The 25445-nt window shown below is 33.2% G+C and overlaps 1 protein-coding gene across 1 annotated transcript in view; it reads left to right on the top strand.

Annotated features, from left to right (window-relative positions):
* Positions 1-25445, top strand: part of WDR35 (WD repeat domain 35) — a 57170-nt gene that overhangs the window by 29183 nt on the left and 2542 nt on the right. Inside the window, exons 13-25 of the mRNA XM_045549087.1 lie at positions 2095-2164; positions 5278-5331; positions 7039-7148; positions 7739-7949; positions 11368-11448; positions 13977-14113; positions 14436-14639; positions 15870-16016; positions 16673-16805; positions 19062-19172; positions 20108-20272; positions 21156-21296; positions 21885-22041. Of these exons, the coding sequence (XP_045405043.1) occupies positions 2095-2164; positions 5278-5331; positions 7039-7148; positions 7739-7949; positions 11368-11448; positions 13977-14113; positions 14436-14639; positions 15870-16016; positions 16673-16805; positions 19062-19172; positions 20108-20272; positions 21156-21296; positions 21885-22041 (1721 nt within the window). The remainder of the gene's footprint in view (positions 1-2094; positions 2165-5277; positions 5332-7038; positions 7149-7738; positions 7950-11367; positions 11449-13976; positions 14114-14435; positions 14640-15869; positions 16017-16672; positions 16806-19061; positions 19173-20107; positions 20273-21155; positions 21297-21884; positions 22042-25445) is intronic.

Here is a 25445-nt window from a genome sequence, read left to right as displayed (position 1 = left end):
AGGATGTAGGTCTGTATTGGTGGGAGGAGCTGGAGGGAGTCATGTCAGAAATCCCAGGTTGCTTTTTCAAATCATCATCTTCACTCACACGTACTTGAGATGTTTTTCTTTTTTTACCCCAATTTCACCTACAGCTGCATATACTTGAGATCTTAATGCAACCTTCCCTTCCCTTTAAGACTCACACGTGTACTAAGATAGGCGCCGTCTTCCCAGTAAAAGGATTTTGGTTGTGTGAATTCTTGTGGAAGCAGGAAAAAACAGTTGAAAAATGTTGTATCTTGTCTTCTCAGTGGTGCTGGAAGACTAAATGGAAAGAATCTTTGGCCTTTTTGAGGTCCTCGTGCTGGTAGGACTTACTGTGGTAGCAATAATAAGCAGAGACCTGCAGTCTTCAAGAACACGGTGGATCTTAGGACAAAGTTGGGACAAAAAAGTTTAGCCTCTCCATAGAGTACGTGTCCTCTTTTAGCCAGCTAGAGAGATTCTGGTTTTTGTTTACATCAGGAAGGCAGCATTTCTTTATAATTGTGTCTGGGATATTCTGACTGGTTTTAATAACTTTGGAAGGGTTCTTCCTGGTTCTTCCTACCTCAGTTTCTCATCTGTAAAATATGGTTGATGATGGTGATAACAGCCAACATTTATTGAATACCTCTTATGTGTACTTTGTAAGTCTAGTTGACACTCTTATTATTCTTGTTTCACAGAGAGGAAACTGAGACACATGAGTTTACATTATTTGCCAAAGATCACCAGCTGATAAGTAGGGATGGTACAAAAAGCCAGGTTTACTGACTCTGAACCACTTTACTCAGAATGGCCTTTCTTATGGTGTGTTTCTTATTTTAAGAGAAGGAGCTGGACCAAATAATCTCTGAGGGACCTGCTCTCCTAACATCTTTGACTTTTATTTTGTGATAAGTAGGACTGGATATACTTAATAGAAATGTATTAAAATACAGACACATATACTAATTTAGAGATACCACATGTTTTTGCATTTTAATACATTTCTATTAAATTTATTTACAATTTGATCTCTTTATTATATTGATGAAAGTTCAATTATGATTTCAAATTTACAATTATAAAATTTCATGGCATTTAAAAAATAGAAAATGACATGACTTTCCTATGATTATATTACAGCTACCATTTCTTGAACCCCTTTTATGTGTCAGGCTCTGTGTTAATGTACGTTACAAACATCATTTTATTTATGACTCTCAGAAACACTGCAGAGGGAAATTTGTTACCCTTACTTTACTGATGGAGAAATTGAGGTTCAGAGAAGTTAAGTAATTTGCCCAGAGCCTCAGAGCTGATCTGTGATCTGTCATTCCTGTTCACTTCCATTCATTTTAATAATTATTCAGTAGACATTATAGAGTGCTTGACAATGTGTGGCATTGTGCTAAGGACTGGATATATATATATATGCATATATATATATATATCTTATATATAGCCTTTGCCTCTAGGAAACTCACCACCTCGTGGGAGAGGCAGGTAAACCAGGAGTGACACTGTGATGTGAATAAGGATTATAATATAATAAAATACGGTATTATAATAATGTAAATAACTCTCAGGGTGGATACCAGAGAGATGGTGGACATCCAAAAGTAGTACATATTCGTAACAGAGGAAGGGTAGGGAAGGCTTCTTTACTTCTAAACAAAAATTCCATTAATTAGAACTTCCCAAATCCACGTAAGTTTTAATTTTATTAAACACATTGATAGAAGGGAAATTATGGACTAACAACAGAGAAAGTGTGTAAGAAGTTGATCCTGACTAATGTTCAGCTGAAGAATAATGTAAAATATCTCTCAGGACTTAATGAAATTCATTGGCAATATATGATTTTTGGCATGACTTTCAGGAACGTTCACTTGTATAAGTAGTAAACACATGGTAGATAGTTTCTACCTTTATAAGATTTAACTGTGTCAAGAACTCTTGAAAATCATCAGGATTTTTATGTTAAATAACACTTTGGTGTCATACAATCCTTTAATTGTTACTGAGATTATGAATGGTACAATCCTTATTTAAACTTTCTTTGAAATTCTGAATCTTTTTTTACAGGATTTATCATGTTGATGATACTCCTGTTGGATCAATGGATGGGGTGCTTGATTATAGCAAAACTATTCAAGTAAGTGGTTTTATTTTTACCATAAAATATTAATATTTATAAATTTGGAAATACTGTAATTTTATTTTGAGACCTGAAAAAGAATTTTCCCCCAATGAATAGGATATTATTTTAACAATTCTTTAAAAAATTTTCTATTCTGAAAATCTCTCTCTAGATCTTAAAAATTCTTAAATAAAAGTGATAGGGAGTGATGAGTAGCTAATATGATACTACTTAGAAAAACATATTATCTAAAAATATTGGGGAACATAATTCTTCCTCCCCTATTCATCCCTCCCTTGTCAGCAGCCATCTATTTATTCCTCTTTATCTATCAGTCAACCATAGGTTGGTCTGTCACCTCTGGTTTATTAATGAGTAGGCATATTTTTGCAGATAACATTTACTGTCTCTTTATGGAAATATGCTTTTTTTTACAAACTTATGTAATTTAATATTTTAGTAAACAATTTTTGATGATTTTCTAAGAGTATTTATATCAGTGCCTATTGTTTATAAAGTGCTTTCTTATCTAATTTCTTATCTGATGCTCACAACTCTGTTAGTCAAATAGCATGTAGTCTCCTCTCCCAATTAGAAAACTGATAGAAAACTTCATTGATTTACTCAGGATCATAAAGTGATTTAAGTAGCAAAGTGAGGGTTCAAGCTTAGATCTTTTGGCAGCAGATATAGTGACCCATCCACTAGAATATGCAGAAGTCTGTCTAGTTATCTACACATCCATCCATTTATTCAATAAGTATTCGCTGAATGTCTATTATGTGTTAGACATTGGAGTAGGTACTGGGAATCTACTGGTGATTAAGAAAGTCCCTTCCATTAGGGAACTTTTAGAAAATTTCTAATTGATTCATCATCAACCAGCTCTTTCCCCACACCCATACATAAAATATAATAAAATCTCTGCCATCTTAAAAACAACAAAAGTCTGCATTGTCAGCCACATATTTTCTCCTAGCTACTTCCTTATCTCTTCATCCTTGCATAGCTGAGCTTCTTGAAAGACTATTGTGTATTCTTCTTTCTCTCACCACACATTCTATCTTCACTCCATTGCATTCTGGTTTCCAGAGGCCTTTGAATTGCCAAAAATAGGTCTTTTTCTGTCTTTATATTATTTGATCTATACATAACACTTAATATTTTTGACCACTCTTTTCTTCTTGACTTTTGTGAAACCACACTCTTGGCTTTATCCCTAGCTGACTTTTTCTTCTGAGTCTTCTTTGTTAAGGGCTCATCTACCCATGTCTCACTGTAGTGTTCCCTAGTGTCCATCTTAGGCAATCTACTTTTTTTCACTTATTAATATAGTCTTATTAGTGTTCTTATTGAAACCTACCCTTTTAACTATATGCTGATGACTGTAATATCTATATTTCCAATGTTGAGTTTTTCCAGTTTCTGGATATTTCTTGCTGTCTGGACAGTAATAAATTGAGTGGCTCAAAAGTACTGCAAGTTTAACCTTTCTGAGGCTGACCTCCTCTTTGCTGCAAATCCATGTTTCCATATATATTCTGTATATCAGCAACTGGCTCCATTATCTATGCGAGAATCATGAGAACTCTTTTTTCTTGCTCTCTATACCTAATAAATAAATCACCAAACCTGTTGATTCTGTCTCATAAATTTCTCTGGAATTGGCCTCTTACTTTCCATCTCTGTATCAATTAAGTCTATCATTCGTTCCTGCCAAGATCACTGCAGTAACTTTCTGTCTAGTACTGCCCAATAGAACTTTCAGTGATAATGCAAATATTGTCTGTGTTGTCCAGTGCAGTAGCCACTAGCCATATGTGGCTTTTGAGCACTTAAAATGTAACTAGTGTGACTGAGAAATTGAATTTAAAAATTTTATTTCACCTTAATTAGCTGAAATTTATATACACATAGTGACATGTGGCCAGTGGCTCCCATACGGGACAGCACTGAATAGCCTCTCTACTGTCAGTCTTCCCCATATTCACTCTGCCAATCTGTTATCACACTGCTGGCTGCTGTCAGACTACTGGCCTGTGCAACCTTTCTAAAATGTAAATCTGATCATGTAGCCCCTGCCCTCTCACATTATAAACCTCCAATACGTTCCCATATTTTTGAAAATAAAGTGTAGATATCCTCAACTACTCCCTCTCCCTGGCCCACTTCTCTTCCCCAACATTCCTCAGATACCAGCTGTGCCAAACCACTTGTAGTTTCCTCAATATGCCATGCTAGCATTTTTTCTTTTGATTTTTAAAAACATTTTATTCTGAAATAATTATACGCTCACAGGAAATTATAAAAGTAGTTCCTTCACTCAGCTTTCCTTAATGGTGACATCTAGTGTAAGTGTCTTGAAATATCAAAACCAGGAAATTAACATTGGTACAATTGTGTTGTCTAGACTATGACCTTATTTCGTGTTCATTTTTTACTTGTTTTTATGTGTACTTATGTGTGTGTGTGTGTGTGTGTGTGTGTGTGTGTGTGTGTGTAGTTTTATGTACTTTAATCACCATAAACAAACTCCCCTCATGCTACTGCTTCATTTTCTTACTTACTTGCCACCCCTGTCCTTGTCCCCTGGCAACCACTATTCTGTCCTCCATCTCAGTAGTTTTGTTACCTTGAGAGTGTTTTATGCATGGAATCATATTAATATGATATGTCACCTATTGAGATTAGCTCTTTTGACTAAGCATAATGCACTGGAGATCCATCCAGGTTGTTGCACTGCCATGACATTTTACCTTTCATCATTTTGGTATGTGTTAGTCCTTCTGCTGTTTGTTCATCTTTTAGGACTAAGCTTGGGTTTTGCCCATCTTGGTGTAAGTTAGATGCCCCTTCCTCTGTGCTTTTATAACCCCTGTTTGTATGTCTTCTTTTATCATACTGTACTGTAATTAGATGTTTAGTTCACTGTCTTCCTCAGTAGACTTTAGCTCTACTGAGTAGTTCTAGTGCTTTGTTCAGTGGCTGGCACATAGTAGGTGCTCAGTAAATAACTGTATGTTAACTTAATAAATATATTATTGACATATTCTTCTTAGTGAATTGTATACTACCTTGTCATTCAGTAAATATTTATTAAATAATAATGATTGATTAATTTATTTTAGGGCACAAGGGATCCAATTTGTGCTATAACTGCATCTGATAAGATATTGATTGTGGTGAGTTGTAAAAAACTTATTTTATGAAAAATAATTATTTAAATTGTATAAATAGGGTAAAGCAGTGAGTTTTGGATTTGAATATCATCTTGTGGGCACCCCAGGTTTTACTAAATGCAATATAAGAAATAAGAAAGTTTTAAAACTTGACTTACAAATTACTAATTCTTTGCAAAAATAGCTATTGATAAAAGCAGTAGAATGATGGCCAGCTGAGAAGATAAAGTACACAGAGAATTTTGAACACTGGGGTGAATGAGCCCTACAAAGGTTAACAGATGTGGAGTAGATTACATGGTGGTAGTAGGTCTTAGAAAGTTTCCTCCTTTATGTAGCCTGCTATTTTATATTGAAGAAAGTACTTTGGCTCAGCTACTTTCATAAGACATAGAATGAAGAGGTAGTGTGTTTGCCAGCCAGTAAAATAGAGAAGTCCATGGCAAATTTCTGCTCAATTTTTTAAATAGAATCAATGGCATAGTGTCTTTTCTTGAGCTCTCACATTTGAAAATATTAATTTTAGAAACAAATGTTTACTTTAATACAGTAATGCTGGTGGGATTATTGCATTGGAATTATGTAAACAGAGCCTTAAGTGTATATTCTAGTTCTAGTTACATTCTTTAGCCATTAGCTCATTTTATGGGGGGAAAAAATCTTAACAGCGTAGGATTCTATAGTATTGCTGCCTTTCTGCTAGGCCCTCTGGAGAATCGTGCTGCAAAAGCTGTGCTGCTCTGAATAAAAAGGGGAGAGGTAAAGGTTGGCTGTGCACAGCCTTCCACTTTGTCTCATTATCATGGCCTGAGGCACAGAAGAGTTTGAAAACCACAGCTTTCTTGTCTACTGTACTTACTCTTGATTAGGTTTGCCCAGAGTTGCATAGAAAATTACATTCTGTTTTATTTTTTAAACATACTTAACATATTAACTGCCATGTGGGTTGTATTTTTGTATTTAACTCACGCTAGTTTTGAACCCGGGGCCTTGTGAAACATGTAACTCACACATCTCTTTACCTTGAGCTGCGTCAACTATTTATCAAGTTGCATGTAACTCACGCACAGAAAATAAAAAGTAACAAATTTTTCATTAAATTAGAAAGGACCATTTTGTTTTTGAAGTTTTTGTTGTATTTTCATAATAAAACACTGTGGCCCCAAGGAAAAAAATTTTTTTTTCTAGTGTGGCAGTCAATGTGTTAAACTAATACTCATGGTATCAACTGCTTTCAGATCATCTTTCTCCTTGCCAAAAACTAGTATCACATAGATGGCTATAGGATAAAAACCTAGACTTTCAGTACCCCGCTGTTTCATATCATGATCTTCTATTGATTTTTCATATATGTATGTGAAATTTAATTCAAGTGCTATATGTTTTAGCTTTTAATGTACCCTGAATATTAACCTAGACAAAAGCTGTAAATAACCTTGTGATGTAAAAATTTGTGTATTACCAAAGAGCAATGTTTCTGATTTCTTTCTTGAACATTACATGAAAAAAAATTAGACCTTCACCTGCTTTAAAAAGGTTTTAATTAAATTTCTAGATAAATATGTACTTAATAACATGTTTCATTATCAGAATTGGGAATTTGCTATGATACTGTCACTTAGATTTTAAAACAAATGTATGGCCGTACAGAGAGACCTATAGTTGTAGTTTAATATTATTATGGCAAATAATCCAAAGTAATTTCCATAGGGTCGTGAATCTGGCATCATTCAGAGATACAATCTTCCTAATGTTGGTTTGATTCAGAAATATTCCCTTAATTGTCGAGCCTACCAGTTATCCTTGAATTGCAATTCTAGGTAAGCCTGAAAACTCTCTTCACATAGATGTTAGACTTAGCAGTTATTTACTGGGATTGTTGGATTTATGTAGTAGGTGTAAAGACAGGTGTGTTTGTTATAAACTTGTCTTAAAATTCAGTGTGGTTTTACTATAATGTGTTTGGTTTAAATGTCTTTCTCTAATTGGGCATATGGACACGGTTGAAGCTCTGACTCGGGCGGTGCAAAGGCAATATATGTAACCTAAATGTTTGTACCCCTGTAATGTTCTGAAATAAAAAAAAAAGAAATTCTAGTGCAGTTTTTTTTTTAACTATTAATAGTAAAAAAGCTTTAGAGCTTTTAAAGGTATTGAGACTACTTTATATTTTATACCAGCTGGTTTAATCTCTTTGAATACATTTTCCTCACAAGGGAGCCAAATGAAGAGTAGTCCGTATTTTCTATCAAATTTATAAAAAAAATTTTTAAAAAGCCATTTCTATCATATCATATTCTAAGTTTCTGATAAACTGATTTTGAAGAACAGTAATTATAGGTAATTATTCTTATGATCACTGATGGTAATTTTACAATTTTTTCCTCTTCTCCAATTGCATTATTTTTAGTCGTCTTGCTATCATAGACATCTCAGGAATTCTAACTTTCTTTGACTTGGATGCTCGAGTGACGGACAGTACAGGACAGCAAGTAATTGGCGAGTTGTTAAACTTGGAGCGAAAAGACGTCTGGGATATGAAGTGGGCCAAGGATAATCCTGATTTGTTTGCAATGATGGAGAAGACAAGAATGTATGTTTTCAGAAACTTGGATCCTGAGGTAAAAATAAGAAATGAGTGTTAACAGTCCATAAATAATTGGCCAAATATAAAAACCTGGATATTTCCCCTTGTCTCTTTAAGAGGTTTGTTGAACACCAACCATACCAACACGGCTGCATGAATTTCTGAAAATAAATAGAAACATTTCTGTAAACTTTTGAAATATTTGGTCTTAACTGGGAATAATCCTTATCTTTTAAATATTTTCTGTTTTCTCTGAAAAGTACTTCCTAGGCATTTCTTTGTTCTTTTTAAAAGGTGGAACTGTGCTCACTAGATAGTCTTTTTTTTTTATTTATCAAAGTTAAAAAAAAGAAAGAAAATAAGTAGTCTTATTTACCAAAATTTCTTAAAACAACCTATCCAAAAAAGTGTAGTTTTGAAATCGCCTTGTCCTTTCCTTCTCTTCTGCCTATCTATTCACTTTATTCTGTGCTTTCCTTATTTATATTAATATTTACATTCACTGTATCATCTGCCAACCTATGTTCTTTCTTAACCCAGATGTTCTTATGAATATGTAAGTGCAGACTGTTGGATATCAGGAGCCTCTTTTCCACTCATTTTTAAGGTTACGTTTTGATTTTCTACTTGTGCCTCACATCAGCTAATTTTTATACTCTTGGATCTTCCTGTTAGTCTGGTCTGGACCTGCTGTTAGCTCTTGTGTTTAGGAAATATGAAATGATTTGAATGGTAGCCTAATCAAAACATCATTAAGAAGATAAATCTTTTAAACGATTTTTGAATTAGTAATGGATTTTCAATTTCGAATTTTCTGTACTTCTTCTGTATTCTACTACTGTAAATAATGAGATGAGTTATTAAATGCTTTACATCATTGATTTCCATTTGTTTGCATCTGTAAGCTTCCTTCTTGGGAAGAAATTGCATGCTTGGGCCTCCAAGCTGCCAAAGTATAATTTATTTAGGGGTAAACTGTTTGCCCCTTTAATATCCTAAATTGTTTTCACATTTCCTCATTTGAGCCCTGCTCAGGATCTTTGGGTTGGCAAATGACCTGATGTAAATTGCTCTCAAAGGCTATGTCAAAACTTTTAGGAGTCTTAGGATCTTTGTAATTCTTAGACCCTGAGAAATGGTTCAAAGGAAATGCATTCAGGGCTGCTGCCTTTGACCTGTAAGCATGGGCTTCTTTCAAGAGTCCAAGACCTGCCACAAAACAGTTGTGGAAATTTGACAGGTAAACTCAGGATAACTTTGAGGATGGGAGTAGAATACTTTGAATGTTAGAGACCTTTTTCTTTCCTTGGCCCTGCTTATACTATCGTATGCCCAGAGAAGAGAGAGTGTTTGTCGTATCTGGCTGCTCATAATGTGTGTGTTGCACACATTGTCAGTCTAATACCAAGTGGAATCTTTGCCTGGTGGAAAGTGTTTGTTAAGTGATTTTAACAGAACAATGCTTTTTTTAAAAAATTATTTTTTATATGAGTTTATTTGCTGGCTTGGCATGTAGTTCAATTTCTATTAGATTTAGAGCTAGATGGATTTCTTACAACCTTCTCACTTTATAAATGATGCTGTACTATTTTTTTCATTTATGAGGACATTGGCTCGCTATAGTACTGCTTGTTTGGCTACTCTGCTTTCGTTCCTCTAGCTGTTTATTGATAATGTAAGAACATGTTCTTCAAAACAGAGAATTTTTTGGATCTGCATTGCTACGGAATAGTATGTTCCTTCAGGACACAGTACTCTGTGTTATTATTCTGGAGATAGCGAGACCCTATCTCTACAAAAATAAAAAAATTAACGAAGTGTGGTGATGTGCACCTGTAGTCCTAGCTACTTGGGAGGCTGAGGCAGGAGGATCTCTTGAGCCCAGGAGTTCGAGGTTGCAGTGAGCTATGGTTATACCACTGTGCTCCAGCCTGGGTGACAGAGCAAGACCCTGACTCCACAAAATAAAAACATTTTTCATCTCTCCACCTTTCTCCCTTTCTCTTTGTTTTGGTATTATTTTTTATCCACAGATATCTTTTGTGACTTTATCTTTTGACTGTCTTGCTTTGTTGCATTATCTAGCCCAAATTAAATTTTTTTTCTAATGATAAACATCTTTATACAGGTGTTTCTGGTTTACATACAATATCAAAATAATCAAAGTATATGAAAGCCCTTATAACTTGTAAGAAATATCTGATTACATATGCTTTCTTTTTGAATTAAATTTTGTTCTGATTCTTTGTTTGTTGCTCATAAAAGCATATTATCTGCCTTTATGCAACATAACCGTTTAAAAAGGCAATGAAGGGATTTTATAAAATTTTCTTATATAATTTGACTATTTTAATCAATAACTTATACTTTTTAAGGGAAAACACAATAAACACATATACTTTCCATACAAGAGCCTCATTCTTAAACTTAGACATACTAAACTCGAACTAAACATATGATTCACTTTTTACCTCTTATTTTCATCTTTTTGGTATTTTATTTTTATTATAATTTTTGTAGTTTCTATCATATGTGAAGGACGAACGTTCAGTTATAAATCTGATATGTTATTTCCTTTGGGTTTTGGTTACTTTCTATTTTATTATGATATACATATATACATATATTTTTAAAAATTACATTCTGGTATTATTTTTATTACCAGATAGTATTATCCTATTCTTCTTACAGTATTCTTAGAGTTATTAAGTATATTGGCAGTTTATTTTTTATATAATATTTATATCTTTTTCTTTTCTAATAAGAATTTAGGGCAGTTGGTTTACATCATAATATGCATATCCTATAATTTATTTTTACAAGCCTATATACTGTAGGATAAGAGACAGGCATATAACAGAGTCATGAATTTACATATTGGCAAATAAATCTTCTTAGGTAGGCAATATATCAGGAACGTGCTCTGGCTCATGTTACAGAGGAGAGACTTTTCTGTAAGGTATCGGATTTCTTTGATAAATGTACTTAGATATAAACACAGTGTTTGTCAATTTTACTATGAATTTAATATTAAATTGCATGAATTAGAATTATCAAGCTATATATGGCATTTTTATATTAATTAGGAAGATTTGGAATGGATATTAGATGATATTAGGGAATCAATATTAATTATGTACGGTGTGATAATAGTAATGTGGCCATATGGGAGAATGTCTTTATCTTTTAGATATGTACTAAAGTATTTAGGGGTGAACTATCATAATGTCTGTAATTTACATTTACTTCACAGTACTTTAGCCAAAAAATTAAATGAAGCATATTTACCAAAATATTAACAATTATTTAGGTGATGGGTATATGGGTATTAATGACATTCTCTCTACTCTTCTGTTTGTTTGAAAATTTTGTAGTAAACCTTCAAATCATGATTCATTAAAGAAGAGGAAATTTTGTATAATGAAATATAACATTTGTTTTTGTCTTTAAAGGAACCCATTCAGACCTCTGGATATATTTGTAACTTTGAGAATTTAGAAATTAAATCTGTCCTTTTGGATGAGATATTAAAGGTAATTCTTTAAAAACAGTTATATTTCTATTACTAGATTGACTGGGAGTTTTCATTTCTGAACCAGGCAGTGTAGTGTCCCAGTTAGGAGTATGGACCCAGGAGTAAGATACATCTTGGGTCCAGCTCTGCTCTGTTACTGTGCAGCCTTCAGGTGGGTGCTGTCATCTTTTTGAGCTTCACTTTCCTTTCCTGTAAAATGGTGATAAAAATGTATGAGCCTCAGTTTTTACCTCTATAAAATGTGGATAATAACAGTACTTTTATGATTGTTATTAAGAAGATAATATGTGAAAAGCACTTAGTACACTGCTAAGGCCAAGTAAGAGCTCCAAAAATGGTTGCTAATTGTTGTCATCATTTTTAAAGTAATAATAAAGAGGTACTGAAGAAATATCTAAAAGTTTTCTTTAGCCTTTTTCTAGTTCTAGGATACTTGAGTAACTTTTTCTTTGGAGATCCAGTATCTTCCCACTTTTTTAGAGGTTTATAAAATAATCCTTTTTTGACTTCAGATATCTTTTTGATCCTCTACATTGGCCTTCATTGACCATCCTTTGAGAATTTTTTTCTCTAAGAATATATTGAGAGCAGTTTTACCTTCATTTTATCCAAAGCACTTACTTTTTTTTAATGTACTATATATATATTTTGGAATTGGGATAGTAGATTTTAAATTTCTAAAAGTTAGATGCAACTTGAAGATTGTTTTTATATTTTGGTTTGCTATGTAAATTGCAGCCCTTTTATTGTGAACCAGTTTCATTTTTCTATACTGTAACCACCCTGCAGCAGCAGGATAGGTCCCCACCCAAAATTTGGTTTGGATGTCAAGATTAATGATACCAGGGACATATCAGAAGGGTGTCTTCCATAATGAGGCTTTTGAGGGAGAAAAAGGTAGGCTTCCTAAGCTGTCTGAAATGACTTGAGATAACAGGGAAAGGAGACTGGCTTGAGGTTTTTTTTCTGTAGTTAGGGGGTACATCTGGGGTGAGGGTTTCCATGGATAGGGGCTTATTATGTGGTTGAACCTCATTGGCCCCAAAGGAGGGAACGCTGGGCTTTCTTATCAGCTTGTCCCAGGTTTAGCACCAGGGAAAGAAGGAGAGGTAGAGCTTAAAAGTCAACCGTCAACAATGGAGTCTGAATCTGAGCTGTAAGTTGTATATGGAAAGATAGATTTAGCCGGGCGCAGTGGTGTGCACCTGTAGGCCCAACAACTCAGGAGGTTGAGGTGGGAGGATTGCTGCTTAAATCCAGGAGTTTGAGGCCAGCCTGGGCAACATAGCAAGACCTTATCTCTTAAAAATGAAAGGAAGACAGAGAGAAAGAGAGAAGAGAAAGAGAGAGAAAGAAAGATTGATAGATTAGATATATGAACTGAAGTAATTTTATGAAAATAGCATCATTGCACAATTTCAGTGTTAAATTTAATTTTAATTAAATAACCTGAAAATGAGTTTAAAGGAATTCTAGACCTTTAGATTATATATATATATTTACCATAAACAATATGATTTTCCTGGGTTAAGAAGAAAAATTATGAAACACTAAGGAGTTTAAACTACATTTTAATTTTTTAATAGTATTGATTGACTTTGCACTCTAAAAGATGGCATTCTTACATTTTTCTCCCTCTTTTTCTCTTTTTTTAGCTATATTATTAGTTTTATATTATCAAGATTTAGAACATTTTACTTTGTTTTGTAACCCTAATTTCCAGTTGTTTAGTCTTATATTTAAATGAATTCAAAGCTATTACTAGTCTTTACTACATTTTCTCTGTACATGAGTTTTTAATTTTTTTTAACCTTTTAGTTGCATGGATTTCATCATCAGTAGTGTTTTTCAAGAAAGGCTCATAGTTGCCGATTGCCTTAAGTTTTAGACTGCTTGACAATACCTGTGGTGGTGTTGCCCTGATGATCATATTGACTTTTCTGAAGTTTTTTGGATGAGGAAGGATCTCAGTAGGTAAAATGATTTACCCAAAGTTCATCTATTCATTGATTCAGAAAATATTAATTGAGAGCCAGTAAGACACAGTTCTTGGCCTCAGGTAGAGGAGTTGGGAAGATGGGCTAGTAGTAATTCAGCAACCAAAAAAGGGTTGGGGATGCTGTGATTCAGTCAGTCGGTGTACGTGTTCAGAGCTCTGAAGTAGGGGGGGATTAAGTCAGTTGTAAGACTATGAATAATGTGAATAGTACATCTAGGCATTGTGCCGAGTCTTTGAGATGTGTTATCTCATTTAAGGGGAAGACTCAGTTTGCCCCAAGGGAAGCAGGGCCCCTTCTGCCATTGTCCACTCTTCCCCATGGGCAGCCTGACTGCGTCAGGAGGAACTTTGCTTGTGGGTTTTGAATATTTTTCTGATAACTTAAAAGACCTAAACACAGGGATTTCTTTTTTCCCCAGTTTTGTGCACAATATGATGTAGTTTTTTTTATTTTGTTTTGTTTTTAATTGTAAAAAAGAAACACTCTAAAGGCAACTATTTGAATTTGTTTTCATCTTTACTTTTAGAATCCAGAACATCCAAACAAGGATTATCTAATTAACTTTGAAATTCGGTCACTGCGAGACAGTCGAGCACTGATTGAGAAGGTTGGAATTGAAGATGCATCTCAATTCATAGAGGACAATCCACACCCCCGACTTTGGTATTTTTAAAAAAGCAAAACCTCCCAAGATGTCAGGTGTAGGCTTTTAAAGTCTCAGCTCTGTCATCTCCTGCTCCCCTGCTAGTGTCCTGATGGAAATAGCCTTCTATTCTTGCTCTTCTTTTTGAAATGGAGAAACCCATTTTAGATTTGGAAGGCCTCAATATAAACAGAATATTATATGAAAAATGTTTGCATGTGTTAAAATAATCACTTTCCACCATGTTTCACTAGAAACAGTAGGTATAATAATTGAATTCTAATTCAAGACTAGTGTATCAGTAATTTGCAATATGCTTTTCTGTTTCTTTTTTTAATAAAGGCACCTACTGGCTGAAGCAGCTCTTCAGAAACTGGACCTGTACACTGCAGAGCAAGCATTTGTGCGCTGCAAAGATTACCAAGGCATTAAGTTTGTGAAGCGCTTGGGCAATCTACAGAGTGATTCAATGAAGCAGGCTGAAGTTGTTGCCTACTTTGGCAGGTTTGAGGAGGCTGAAAGAATGTATCTTGATATGGACAGAAGGTAAGTTATGATGGCTTAGTCACTCCCGAGTACTTCTAGAGTCATAATATTTTTTACAAATGGGGACTATAAGTAGATTAAATGTATCATAACATTTCTTCTAGAAATTAATTCTCAGTTTAGATTACAGCCTAGATATTCTACATGCCCCTAATTAATTTATGTTTTATAATTTGGGGGCACCTTTTGTCTTTGTTTTTACATCTAATAATGGCTGACTGTGGGAGATCTCTTTTCATTTGGTAGGAAAAACATGATAGACTCCAGAGACTGGGGCTTTTATCATTTATTACATAGCTCATTGTTCCGGTTCTGTTTTTGATTTAGGCCATTATTTAACTTTCTGTTGTCAAGAAGCATAAAATAAAAATCAAAAGTAATTAAGGATTCAGTTTTATTTTTTATATTTTATCTGTGATTTATATAAAATAATGTATGAATTTCATTTCAGCTGTAAACATATTTAATTTTCATTAATGTTATTTATACTTCCAGGAAAGCCCTAATACAACTTAAACTCTGAAAATAAACATAAAACAAACATGTAATTATGCTATATGTTTTATTTTGAAATAAACATGATCATGAGTAAGAAATTGCTGAAAAGAAGTGATTGTTATTTACATTATTATTTTGCTAAATAAATTGAAAGTCCAGGAAGATGAAGGCAGGACATTGCTTTCATTTACCTTTTCTGCTATCTCAGTCCATTTGGACTGCTATAACAAAATACCTGAGACTGAGTAATTTATAAAGAACAGAAATTTATTTCTCATAGTTCTGGAGGCTGGGAAGTCCAAGATTGAGGCGAGGACAGGTTTGGTGTCTGGTGAGGGCCCTGGCTCTGCTTCCAAGATGATGCCTTGAATGCTGTGCCCTCCCATGGCAGAAAGCAGAAGGGCAAAAAGTGGCAAACTCTGAAGCCTCTTCTGTAAGGGCAATTTCAAGTCATAAGGGTGGAGTTCCCAACGGGCCCCACCTCTTAATACCACTAAAATGGAGATTATGTTTCAACATGAACTTTGGAGGGGCCACACATTCAAGCCATAATATCTGGGTCCTCTTCACTGCCTCTTAGCTGATCAGGCTGTTTCTAAAATGTTTGGGGAGCTACCTTGTCTGTGTCATGACTGCTGTGTATTCTCAGTACCTAGAAGTGTATGTAGCACATAGTAGGCACTTGATACATATTTGTTGGAGAGATGAATGAATTGATGCCATTATTTGTAGAGATCTTGCTATTGGCCTCCGGCTGAAATTGGGGGATTGGTTTAGAGTACTGCAGCTCTTGAAAACTGGATCTGGTGATGCAGATGACAGTCTCCTTGAACAAGCCCACAATGCCATTGGAGACTACTTTGCTGATAGACAAAAGTGGTATGTAACCTCTCTGGAGCACCTCATGCTTTCATGCAACACTTAGTAGCTGCCTGAGTATTCCTCTGGGAGATAGTGCTGGGATAATGAAGATCATCTTCCCGCATCCTAAAATTCAGATAGTTCTAGATTCAGGTTGGGGAGCCAGAGATCTCTGTAGCTGTGAGATGAGTACTGTAAAACTTTGGAGTTTACAAACATAAAATCTACACTTAGCTCCAGGCAGCTTTCTACCATGTGGGACTATAGTGAACAGTTCCGAGATGTTATATGATTTATTTCTGAACAAAGTAAAAAAAGTATTTTATATTTGCTTGTTTTAATATTATATATTATTTTCAGAAATCATTGGCTTTTATTCTTTATTTTGGTCAATATACTTATTTATTTATGTCAGTGTTTGGGAGTACTATACATTGGATTAAAACAATATTTCTTAAAAATATTCAAAGAATGCTATAACTAGAATATGCTACACAGTTTTTAGATTTCTTTTCCCAATTTATGTGCTTCAAAGTTATTCTGTAAGGGAAGATGATGAACAGAGTAATACTAGTAAAGATAATTCTAATGAAGGAACATTTTTGGTGAAAGTGCTTATTGATCACATTAGATTCACATTAGTTTTAAAAGTTTTTCCTTTTTTCTTTCCATAGGTTGAATGCTGTACAATATTATGTACAAGGCCGGAACCAGGCACGCTTAGCTGAATGTTATTATATGTTAGAAGATTATGAGGGATTAGAGAATCTTGCCAGCTCACTTCCAGAAAACCACAAATTGCTTCCAGTAGGTATTGCAAATTTTAGTTTTTGGAGTTGTTAGGTTATTTTATAACATTTTATATTATAGTCAGAAAACATCTTCTGAAATAAAGAAAATTAAAAATTAATCTATAATTTTACAGTATCAGACATGAAATGATGCTTTTATTTTAATTATAAAACAATGTATCAATATTATGGAATGCTTGAAAATGGAGGGGAAAAAATCAGTCATATTCCTACTGCTGACACAGTCTTGTGTAGTTTTTTAAGTTTTATAAAATTGCTCTTAAAAGTTAGCTGAATACATGAAATATTTACAGATGAAATGATACGTTGTCAAGGATTTGCTTCAAAATAATCTGCATTTGTTTGAAATTTGTTGTAACTTAAGTTTAAAAAGATAGCTCAACTTTTATTAGGTTTAACAATAAAGTGTTTAATGTTAAAAAAGAAAAACTAAAGGAGTTTACTAACTTTCTTTTCAATGTTCTTTATAAGCCTCTTTTAATTAATTGTTGAATACTGTAAATCAGTTTGTATTTTATTTGTTTATCGAATATGTAAATTACTGAGCTGCACCTCTCAACTGCAGAGTCTGGACATGTATCAATTGTAAGTTCCACCTCAAAAATTTTGTCTGTTAATTATTAGATAAGGACCGGGCGCGGTGGCTCATGCCTGTAATCCTAGCACTCTGGGAGGCCGAGGCAGGTGGATCGCTCGAGGTCAGGAGTTCGAGGCCAGCCTGAGCAAGAGCGAGACCCCATCTCTACTAAAAATAGAAAGAAATGATTTGGGCAGCTAAAAATATATATAGAAAAAAATTAGCCGGGCATGGTGGCGCATGCCTGTAGTCCCAGCTACTCAGGAGGCTGAGACGGGAGGATGGCTTGAGCCCAGGAGTTTGAGGTTGCTGTGAGCTAGGCTGACGCCACGGCACTCACTCTAGCCAGGGCAACAGAGTGAGACTCTGTCTCAAAAAAGAAAAAAAAAAATTATTAGATAAGTATAGAATTCTGATAATTCAGTTTTTCTCTATTGTGGATTAGAACAGTTATCTCTGTAATAATGGCATTTTAACTCACACTTATTCTCAATCCCATGTGTTTTCTTATATAGGAAAGAACTGAAATTACTTAGAACCTTGGTTATGGGGAATATCCCACATTTGTGTCTTCTGTTAGGTGTCTCTGATGAAGCAGAAAAATATTTTGTTGTAGAGTATCCAGAATATTAATATTACTGAGTAAATACTAAGTAATTATAACTATAACAATAATTAAATAACTGAAACAATAAAAAAGTTTTGGTAGTACTATAAATTTTAAATCAAATTATAGAGGAATTTTTAATAATATGGGAAAATGTACATAATATTTAAGCAGGAAATGCAGGATACAAAATTATGTATAGTATGATCACAGTGTTACACAAATGCACACATGCATATATATTCATAGGACAAAGATGTTAACAATTTACACCAGAATATTGAGAGAGCTTTCTTATGAATGGTAAGATTATGAGCAACTTTACTTTTTCATGTTTTGTAATTTTTTTTTTAACCATTAGATTGTATTACTTTATAATCAGCAAAATATAAGCATTACTTTAAAAAATATAGTTGGATATAAAATATACTTTTATATTTCCAAAAATATTGTAGAAAGGGATTTGGGGAGAGAAAAACTCTTGCTAATTAGATATTCTGAAAGAAAAAAATTGATCTGAAAATGGAGAATGCAGCTGAACAAATAAGATTTGTGGTGGTGGTGGTTCTCCCTCCCTGCCACCGCCCTCCAAAGGAGCTCTATTTTGGGTCTAGCTTCCTAAACTGATGAATGGCAGACTTCTCTAGGGCATTTCGTTATAGAGTTCTTTGAGAGGTTTCCCTTAAGCCTCTAATTAATGATTACCATTGAGTATATCACCAATTGCTATAAAAGTTTTTTTTTTCACCCACTGGTGTGGGATTTGTTTTGGAGCTTGACATATCTGTACACTAGTTACTGAATTGAGAGAAGAAGGGAGTGTAGTGTCTTCAGGGCCTGGTTAAAAATCAGACCCATATCCTGAGCCTGTGAAGCTCTGGTTTTATAGAAGGTGATGCCTTAGCATCCGTTCTGATTTGTAGCCTCTGCCCCTGTGTCTGTTTACAAGAAAAATCTATAACTACCAGAAAATTTAATATTCATATGTCCCTATGGAGTTTTGCTAAATTAAAATATGAATGGTTTTCTTGGTCTGTGACATCTGATAATATTGTTTTGTTTTTCAGGAAATAGCACAAATGTTTGTGAAAGTTGGAATGTGTGAACAAGCAGTGACTGCATTTTTGAAATGTAATCAACCAAAGGCAGCTGTAGATACCTGTGTACATCTCAACCAAGTAAGGAACTGAAATTTGCTGTCTGTGCAGCTTGATGTTTTAGGAATATTTTAAGTCAAAGCAAAATTAAAGTCACAGTAGTCATCCTTTAAAGATTATTGCTAATGTAAAGCATCAGAGAGCTTGACATAAGGTTGAGAAAGTGGTGAAGTTTGCACTTTCTTCTTAAAGTGCTATCATGAGGGGTGACCCACTCATAACTAACTCAGTATGGGAGCATGAACAGACCCTGTGCTTTTCGTCTGGCAAATTTTTGTCTGGAAGTAATTTCATAATTTTCTGCATTTTATTAGGGTTGGGTTTTGTTTCCAAAGAAGGACCAGTTAATGGTCAGTCCTTGCCTGAGGAAGGAATTGAGTTACTTTATCAATATTTATTTTGGCAAATCTATTTTCCTTTCCCTTTATAGGAAACATACATTTGATATTTTTAAGAGCTGAAATTTAATAAAATTAAAGTGTAGAATTATTATAGAAACTGTTGACTATCAATGTATTCTTTTAATATTTTCCTTAAAGTATTTTTAAAGTCCCATTTGCTTTATAAAAATAATTTTTAAATATTAAATCTGATAGGACATATTTTAACTGAAATTGCATGTTTGTTTTACTATAAAATATAAACAAGTGTATCTTTTTCTTGCTCATAGTTTGTGCCAGTATAGAATTATAAGATTTAATATAATTATAAATTTTGAAACTTTCTTTTTCAGATGCACTTCTTAAGCAAATCAGAATCTTAGATCATTTAATCATTTGATACATGTTTAGCTTATAGAACTCATATTGCTCTATTTTATGTGATTTTAAAAAACATACCAGTTTTTAATTTTGAAGTAGTATTTATTATAAACTTAAAGGGGTTTATTGTGTGAATTTTATGACATATGTGACTGTAAATACTTGGGTGACCAAATGGTATAATTGTTTTCTTAGTGGAACAAAGCTGTTGAATTGGCTAAAAATCACAGTATGAAAGAAATTGGATCTCTGTTAGCTAGGTATGCATCTCATTTACTGGAAAAGAATAAAATTCTTGATGCCATAGAACTTTATCGGAAAGCCAATTACTTTTTTGATGCTGCTAAACTCATGTTTAAGGTAATGTAATAATCTTGGTGAGTATTTGGTTTGTTCTAGTTACAAATCTTTTTATATACACATTTTCCATTTTCTTTGGAAACACATGTTTGTTACAGCAAAACCCCTCTGGTTTTATTACTACTGCAACTGTGCATTATTTTAGTATTATTACCTGTTACTAACAAGGCTATTTACTAATACTAGCAATTTATTGATACTTAAACAATTGTATATTTAATACTAAAGTTAACAAAGAGTTAAAGAATTTGCTGGGCTACAAAGTACAAATTCCTACAACTGGGAATTAAATTTTGTTGATAATAGAGTTTTGAGCCCTTCTAAATGTACAAGTTTTATATATTACACTTTACATAGTATCAATTTGGAGGAAAGTTAACTATTAATAGTACGGTATTAATGTGTACAAATTTTACATTCTATTCTATTCTTTGCCCATTTGATTTAATGAAAGAAGGAAAACTTTCCCTCAATATCATTTAAATAAATGTAAACTTCTGGAGGGTGCGCCATGTTAACACCATTGTGCTTTTGTGTACTTGGAATGTTATTTTTAAAATCTCTGTGTTGTGGAAAATATTAGCCATTTTATCAACACTTTCTTCATTCCAATTTAGTTATTTAAGAACACCTGTTATGTTCTAAGATTGATATGAGTTCTAACTCCAAGGGCTAAATGCTAAGGAAAGAACTAAGTACATACAAGTACTAAGGAAAAAAAAAGAATTTTAAAATATTTGTCATAAACAGATGGTGTTTATATTCCATCCTACTGATTTTTCCTCTTTCTTTAGAGAATCAAATTTCAGTTAATTTTGGAAATGATTATATTTGTACAAATGTAGATTAAGAAGTATCTTCCTCCAATTTTTTAAATGTTTAGATTGCAGATGAAGAGGCAAAGAAAAGAGCTAAACCTTTACGTGTTAAGAAGCTCTATGTACTGTCCGCTTTACTTATAGAGCAGTACCATGAACAAATGAAAAATGCCCAACGAGGGAAAGTTAAAGGAAAGAGTTCAGAGGTAAGGTAGAGCATTTAATACCATTAAATCATCTGAAGTGTTTAAGAAAAAAAAAACAAAACTACCAAACTTCTCTTTATGGGTAAGTCATTTAATTTGCATGTCTGTATTTGTTTCCTTAAATGATATGAAGAAAGGGAATGACTTAGAATTATTATTCAAATTTAGAAATTTCTCCTTAGCAATATTGAAAATTATTTTTTCTACAATATTAATCTGTATTCTTTGCTTTAATTTCCTATTTTTTTTTTAAATTTTGGTTACCTGGTAAATCTCCTTTCTAATCAGTGAGTTTTAAAAATTTTCCTAGAATAGAATATGTATAACATTTTAATAAATAAATTGCATATTAACTTAAAGTTTAGTCAATTGTATTTTAAAATTTGATCACACCAGTTTAACAAAATATGAATTATAATAAAAATTAAATCAGTAATGACAGTTATATAATGATAAAATCTGCTCATTTAGATATTTTAATGAATAAAAATTTACTAACTTATCTTAACTGTAATGACTGTTGTTATGCGGGCGTTGGTACTGTGTGCGTTTGTGCTGACAGAAAGTGGGTGTTGGCTTTACTTGTAGGCCACTTCTGCTTTGGCTGGTTTGCTGGAAGAGGAAGTTCTGTCTACAACTGGTCGTTTCACAGATAACGCATGGCGAGGGGCTGAGGCTTACCACTTCTTTATACTTGCACAGAGGCAGCTCTATGACGGATATGTTGACACTGCATTGAAGACAGGTGGGCATGTCACCTAATGTATATAGTAGGTCTGAAAAATTTTAAATTGAGTATGAAGGGCCAGCTCTTCCAAATTGCCTTTATATTAATTTCAATAACATTTTTTCCTATGGGTTTATTTTTATATGTTTGAGATTATGCTATATATAATTTGTTTTGTGCATTCCACTTTTTGACGTTCATTTTTTTAATACATAGAAAACAATATATATAGTTCACAGAAATGTCGGAAGTTTTAGATAAGCAAAAAGAACATGTGTAACATTCACATGGCTATTCATTCAAAGTTAAACACTCAATAATCAAGTTCGTATCCTTTTGGAGATATATATGTACATATATTTTTAAGATTTTTAATTTTTAAATATATTTATTTTAAAATAATTTCAAAAATAATTTTGTTTTTTTACAATATTGGGAGTGCTTTTTGAAAACAATAATATGCTGTAAAGTATCTCCATATTTTGTATATATTGCCATAGAATTTATCTTGTTTTTATAAAAATTATCTAATAATTTCAACCAAAATAGAAAAATACAAAGAAAAAGGTAAAATAATCTAATAATTTATTAAAAAAATCCTATAACGGAGAGATAATCATTGCTAAATTTAGGTAAATTTCCTTGTAGACATTTCTGCATGCCAGAGCTTGCTTTTTACTCTTAACAATATGTTCTAGTTTCTTTCCTCATTGTTAAACTCAGATTTATGTGGTCACTTTTAATAGCTACATCCATGGTATTTTTGTACTATAATTTGTAGTTATTTACATGCAGCAACAGGATTTTAATTTCTTCTTAACAATAACAATAACAATAACAATATTTTAGAGTTTAGATGTATTAACTCCAAAGAGCATAATTATGAGAATTATATTATAAACAAAAGCATACGAATGACTAAACCATTACTGCTCTTTCAGCGTGGCTGTGACAGCAGTGCAGGCACTGTCACGATCCACCCTGTCCTCCCTGTCACATTGGTGAAACCATCCATTTGCTGCTCAGATCATTACCAAATGCATGTCACACCCTAATCCTAACAGATCATGAGCCTGTATTCTAATGGCATAATCTTTAAAAAATAACCTTTCAGAGAAATTCTTTTATTAATATTTGTTTCTGGAATTCTATAGGGATGATTTTTATTTTTTCATTATTTTTATTAGAGCTATTTAGAGATTATGTAATAATGCTCTTTCATATATATTGATTTTCCCTAGCATTTATAAATTATAATTACTTAATCTTTCTAAGCTTGAGTTTCTTTTTGTGTAAAGTGGGGATTAAAGTTGTTTTAATGATTAAGTTAGAAATTCCTGAAAGAAAATTCACTTATTATGGTGCCTGGACATCATGAGCCCTCAATAAGTGGTAGCTGTGACGATGATGTTAATAATGTTTTTTGATAGAGTCACATCTGTCAGTCTTTTACTTCATATTTTTCACTTAGGGCTCATGCTTAGGAAGTGCATGATGTCAAGGCTATTAAATAGTATATTTTATTACAGCTTCTTAGTTATCATAAAACCATTTATTAAGAATTTATTCTTTCCTCACGGATTTGAAATTCTACCTTCATGAAACTAAAATTATACATATTCTTAATTCCTTTCTATCAGACTATTATTTTCTATTCATGTATTTCTATTCTAGTACTACCCTCTTAGTCATGTTACTTTTACATTTTAATATTTGGTATTTAAGATCTCCATTATTACTCTTCTTTTTGAAAAAAAATTCTGGGTATTTTCTTGTATTTGTCATCCAGAGCAACTTTACAACCTTTCTGAGGGTGGGAGAAATCCCACCTCAATCAATGAAGTCCCATTGAATTTTAGATTAGAATTGCATTAATTTAATATATGAATATTGGGATCATTTATATATTTATGGATTTCCTCATCCAGAAGCATTATTTAAAATTTTGCTTTTTTTTGTTTTTAATTTATGCATAATAATTGTACATACTTATGAGGTACATGTGATATGCATACAATGTGTAACGCCCAAATCAGAGTAATTGGGCTATTCATCACCTCAAACATTTATCATTTTTTTGTGTGTGTTGGGAACATTCTAAGTTTTCTATTCTAGTTATTTTGAAATATACAATAAATTATAGTTAATTGTAGTCACCCTACTGTGCTGTCAAACACTAGAACTTATTTCTTCTGTTTAACTGTAGATTTGTACCAATTAATCAACCTGCCTTCACTGCTCCCCGACCCCCTTCCCAGCCTCTGGTAACCATCATTCTACTCTCTACTTCATGAGATCAACTTTTTTAGCTCACACATCTGAGTGAGAACACGTGATATTCATCAGAAACATCAATTTCTCCACAATTCCATGGCTCCTCCAGTGCTTGGGCTCCCAGAGGTGGAAAAGCTTCCAAGTAATTTGGTAGCCTGCTGATCACTGAAGGAGTGTGGGAAGGAGCAAGGGATTCCCCCTTACCCCTTCACTGGGCTCCGAGCCTCTCTGGGTTGGATCCTCACTGATACCCTTTTCTCCTTTTTCCTCCTCCTTCTCTGCTTGGCAGTTTCCCTCTGTGAGGTCCCTGGTGGGCTCTGGTACTTCTTTCTCTGACCTACACCTGAACTGTGTCCTTTCTCCCCTCTCCTTTATCTGAAACCCTTCCTTCCTTCTGGGACGGTCTGGTAAGCGATGTCCCTAGCCAGCCATCTTGCCCTGGTCTCTCATTCTAGAAACATCAATTTAAACAACTGTTTGTGTATCTGTGTTTCTCTCTGAAGATTTTTGGTTTTCTTCTTGTATGCTCTGAACATTTCTTTTGCAATTTGTTCCTATTTATGTTGTCATTAGCAATGGGACTGTACAATTTTTTTTCCTAATTGGTTATTAGTTATATATAAGAATGATTTTTATTTGTATATGTTTATTTTATAACTGACATTCATTTAATTTTGTGGTTAATATTATATAAATTATATACTGTTTATTATGGTTGTATTTTTATATAAGTTATACACCATTTGTAGACATATATGAAAAGAAAAATTAGATCTTTAACTTGAGATACTTTACCTGCTGGGTGAAGATATCCATATGCTTCATTTTTTTTTTGTTTTAGTGATAAAATGATCTGAAACAATATATTCCTTGTAAGTTATTACCTGTGAACTTATTATGCTCCATATGTGAAATTACAGGGTATTATTTAGTGTAACTGAATGATTGTATTTCATATAAATTTCTTCCACTAAACTTCGTTGTAAACACTTTACCTGAGAACCAGTTTATAGAAATCTAATTATAAAATACATGAATATATTGTTTTAAAGTTGCTTTATGAAATTTTCAATATACTATAATGAGATATTTTTATGATTGCAAGGTCTAGAGAAGAAAAAGATACAAATTGGTTCCAAATATGTTAA

This window comes from Lemur catta, chromosome 4 (assembly GCF_020740605.2).
Source record: "Lemur catta isolate mLemCat1 chromosome 4, mLemCat1.pri, whole genome shotgun sequence".
Taxonomy (NCBI): Eukaryota; Metazoa; Chordata; class Mammalia; order Primates; family Lemuridae; genus Lemur; species Lemur catta.
The sequence above is the reverse complement of the archived record's forward strand: the minus strand, read 5'-3'. Positions and strand labels throughout refer to the sequence as shown.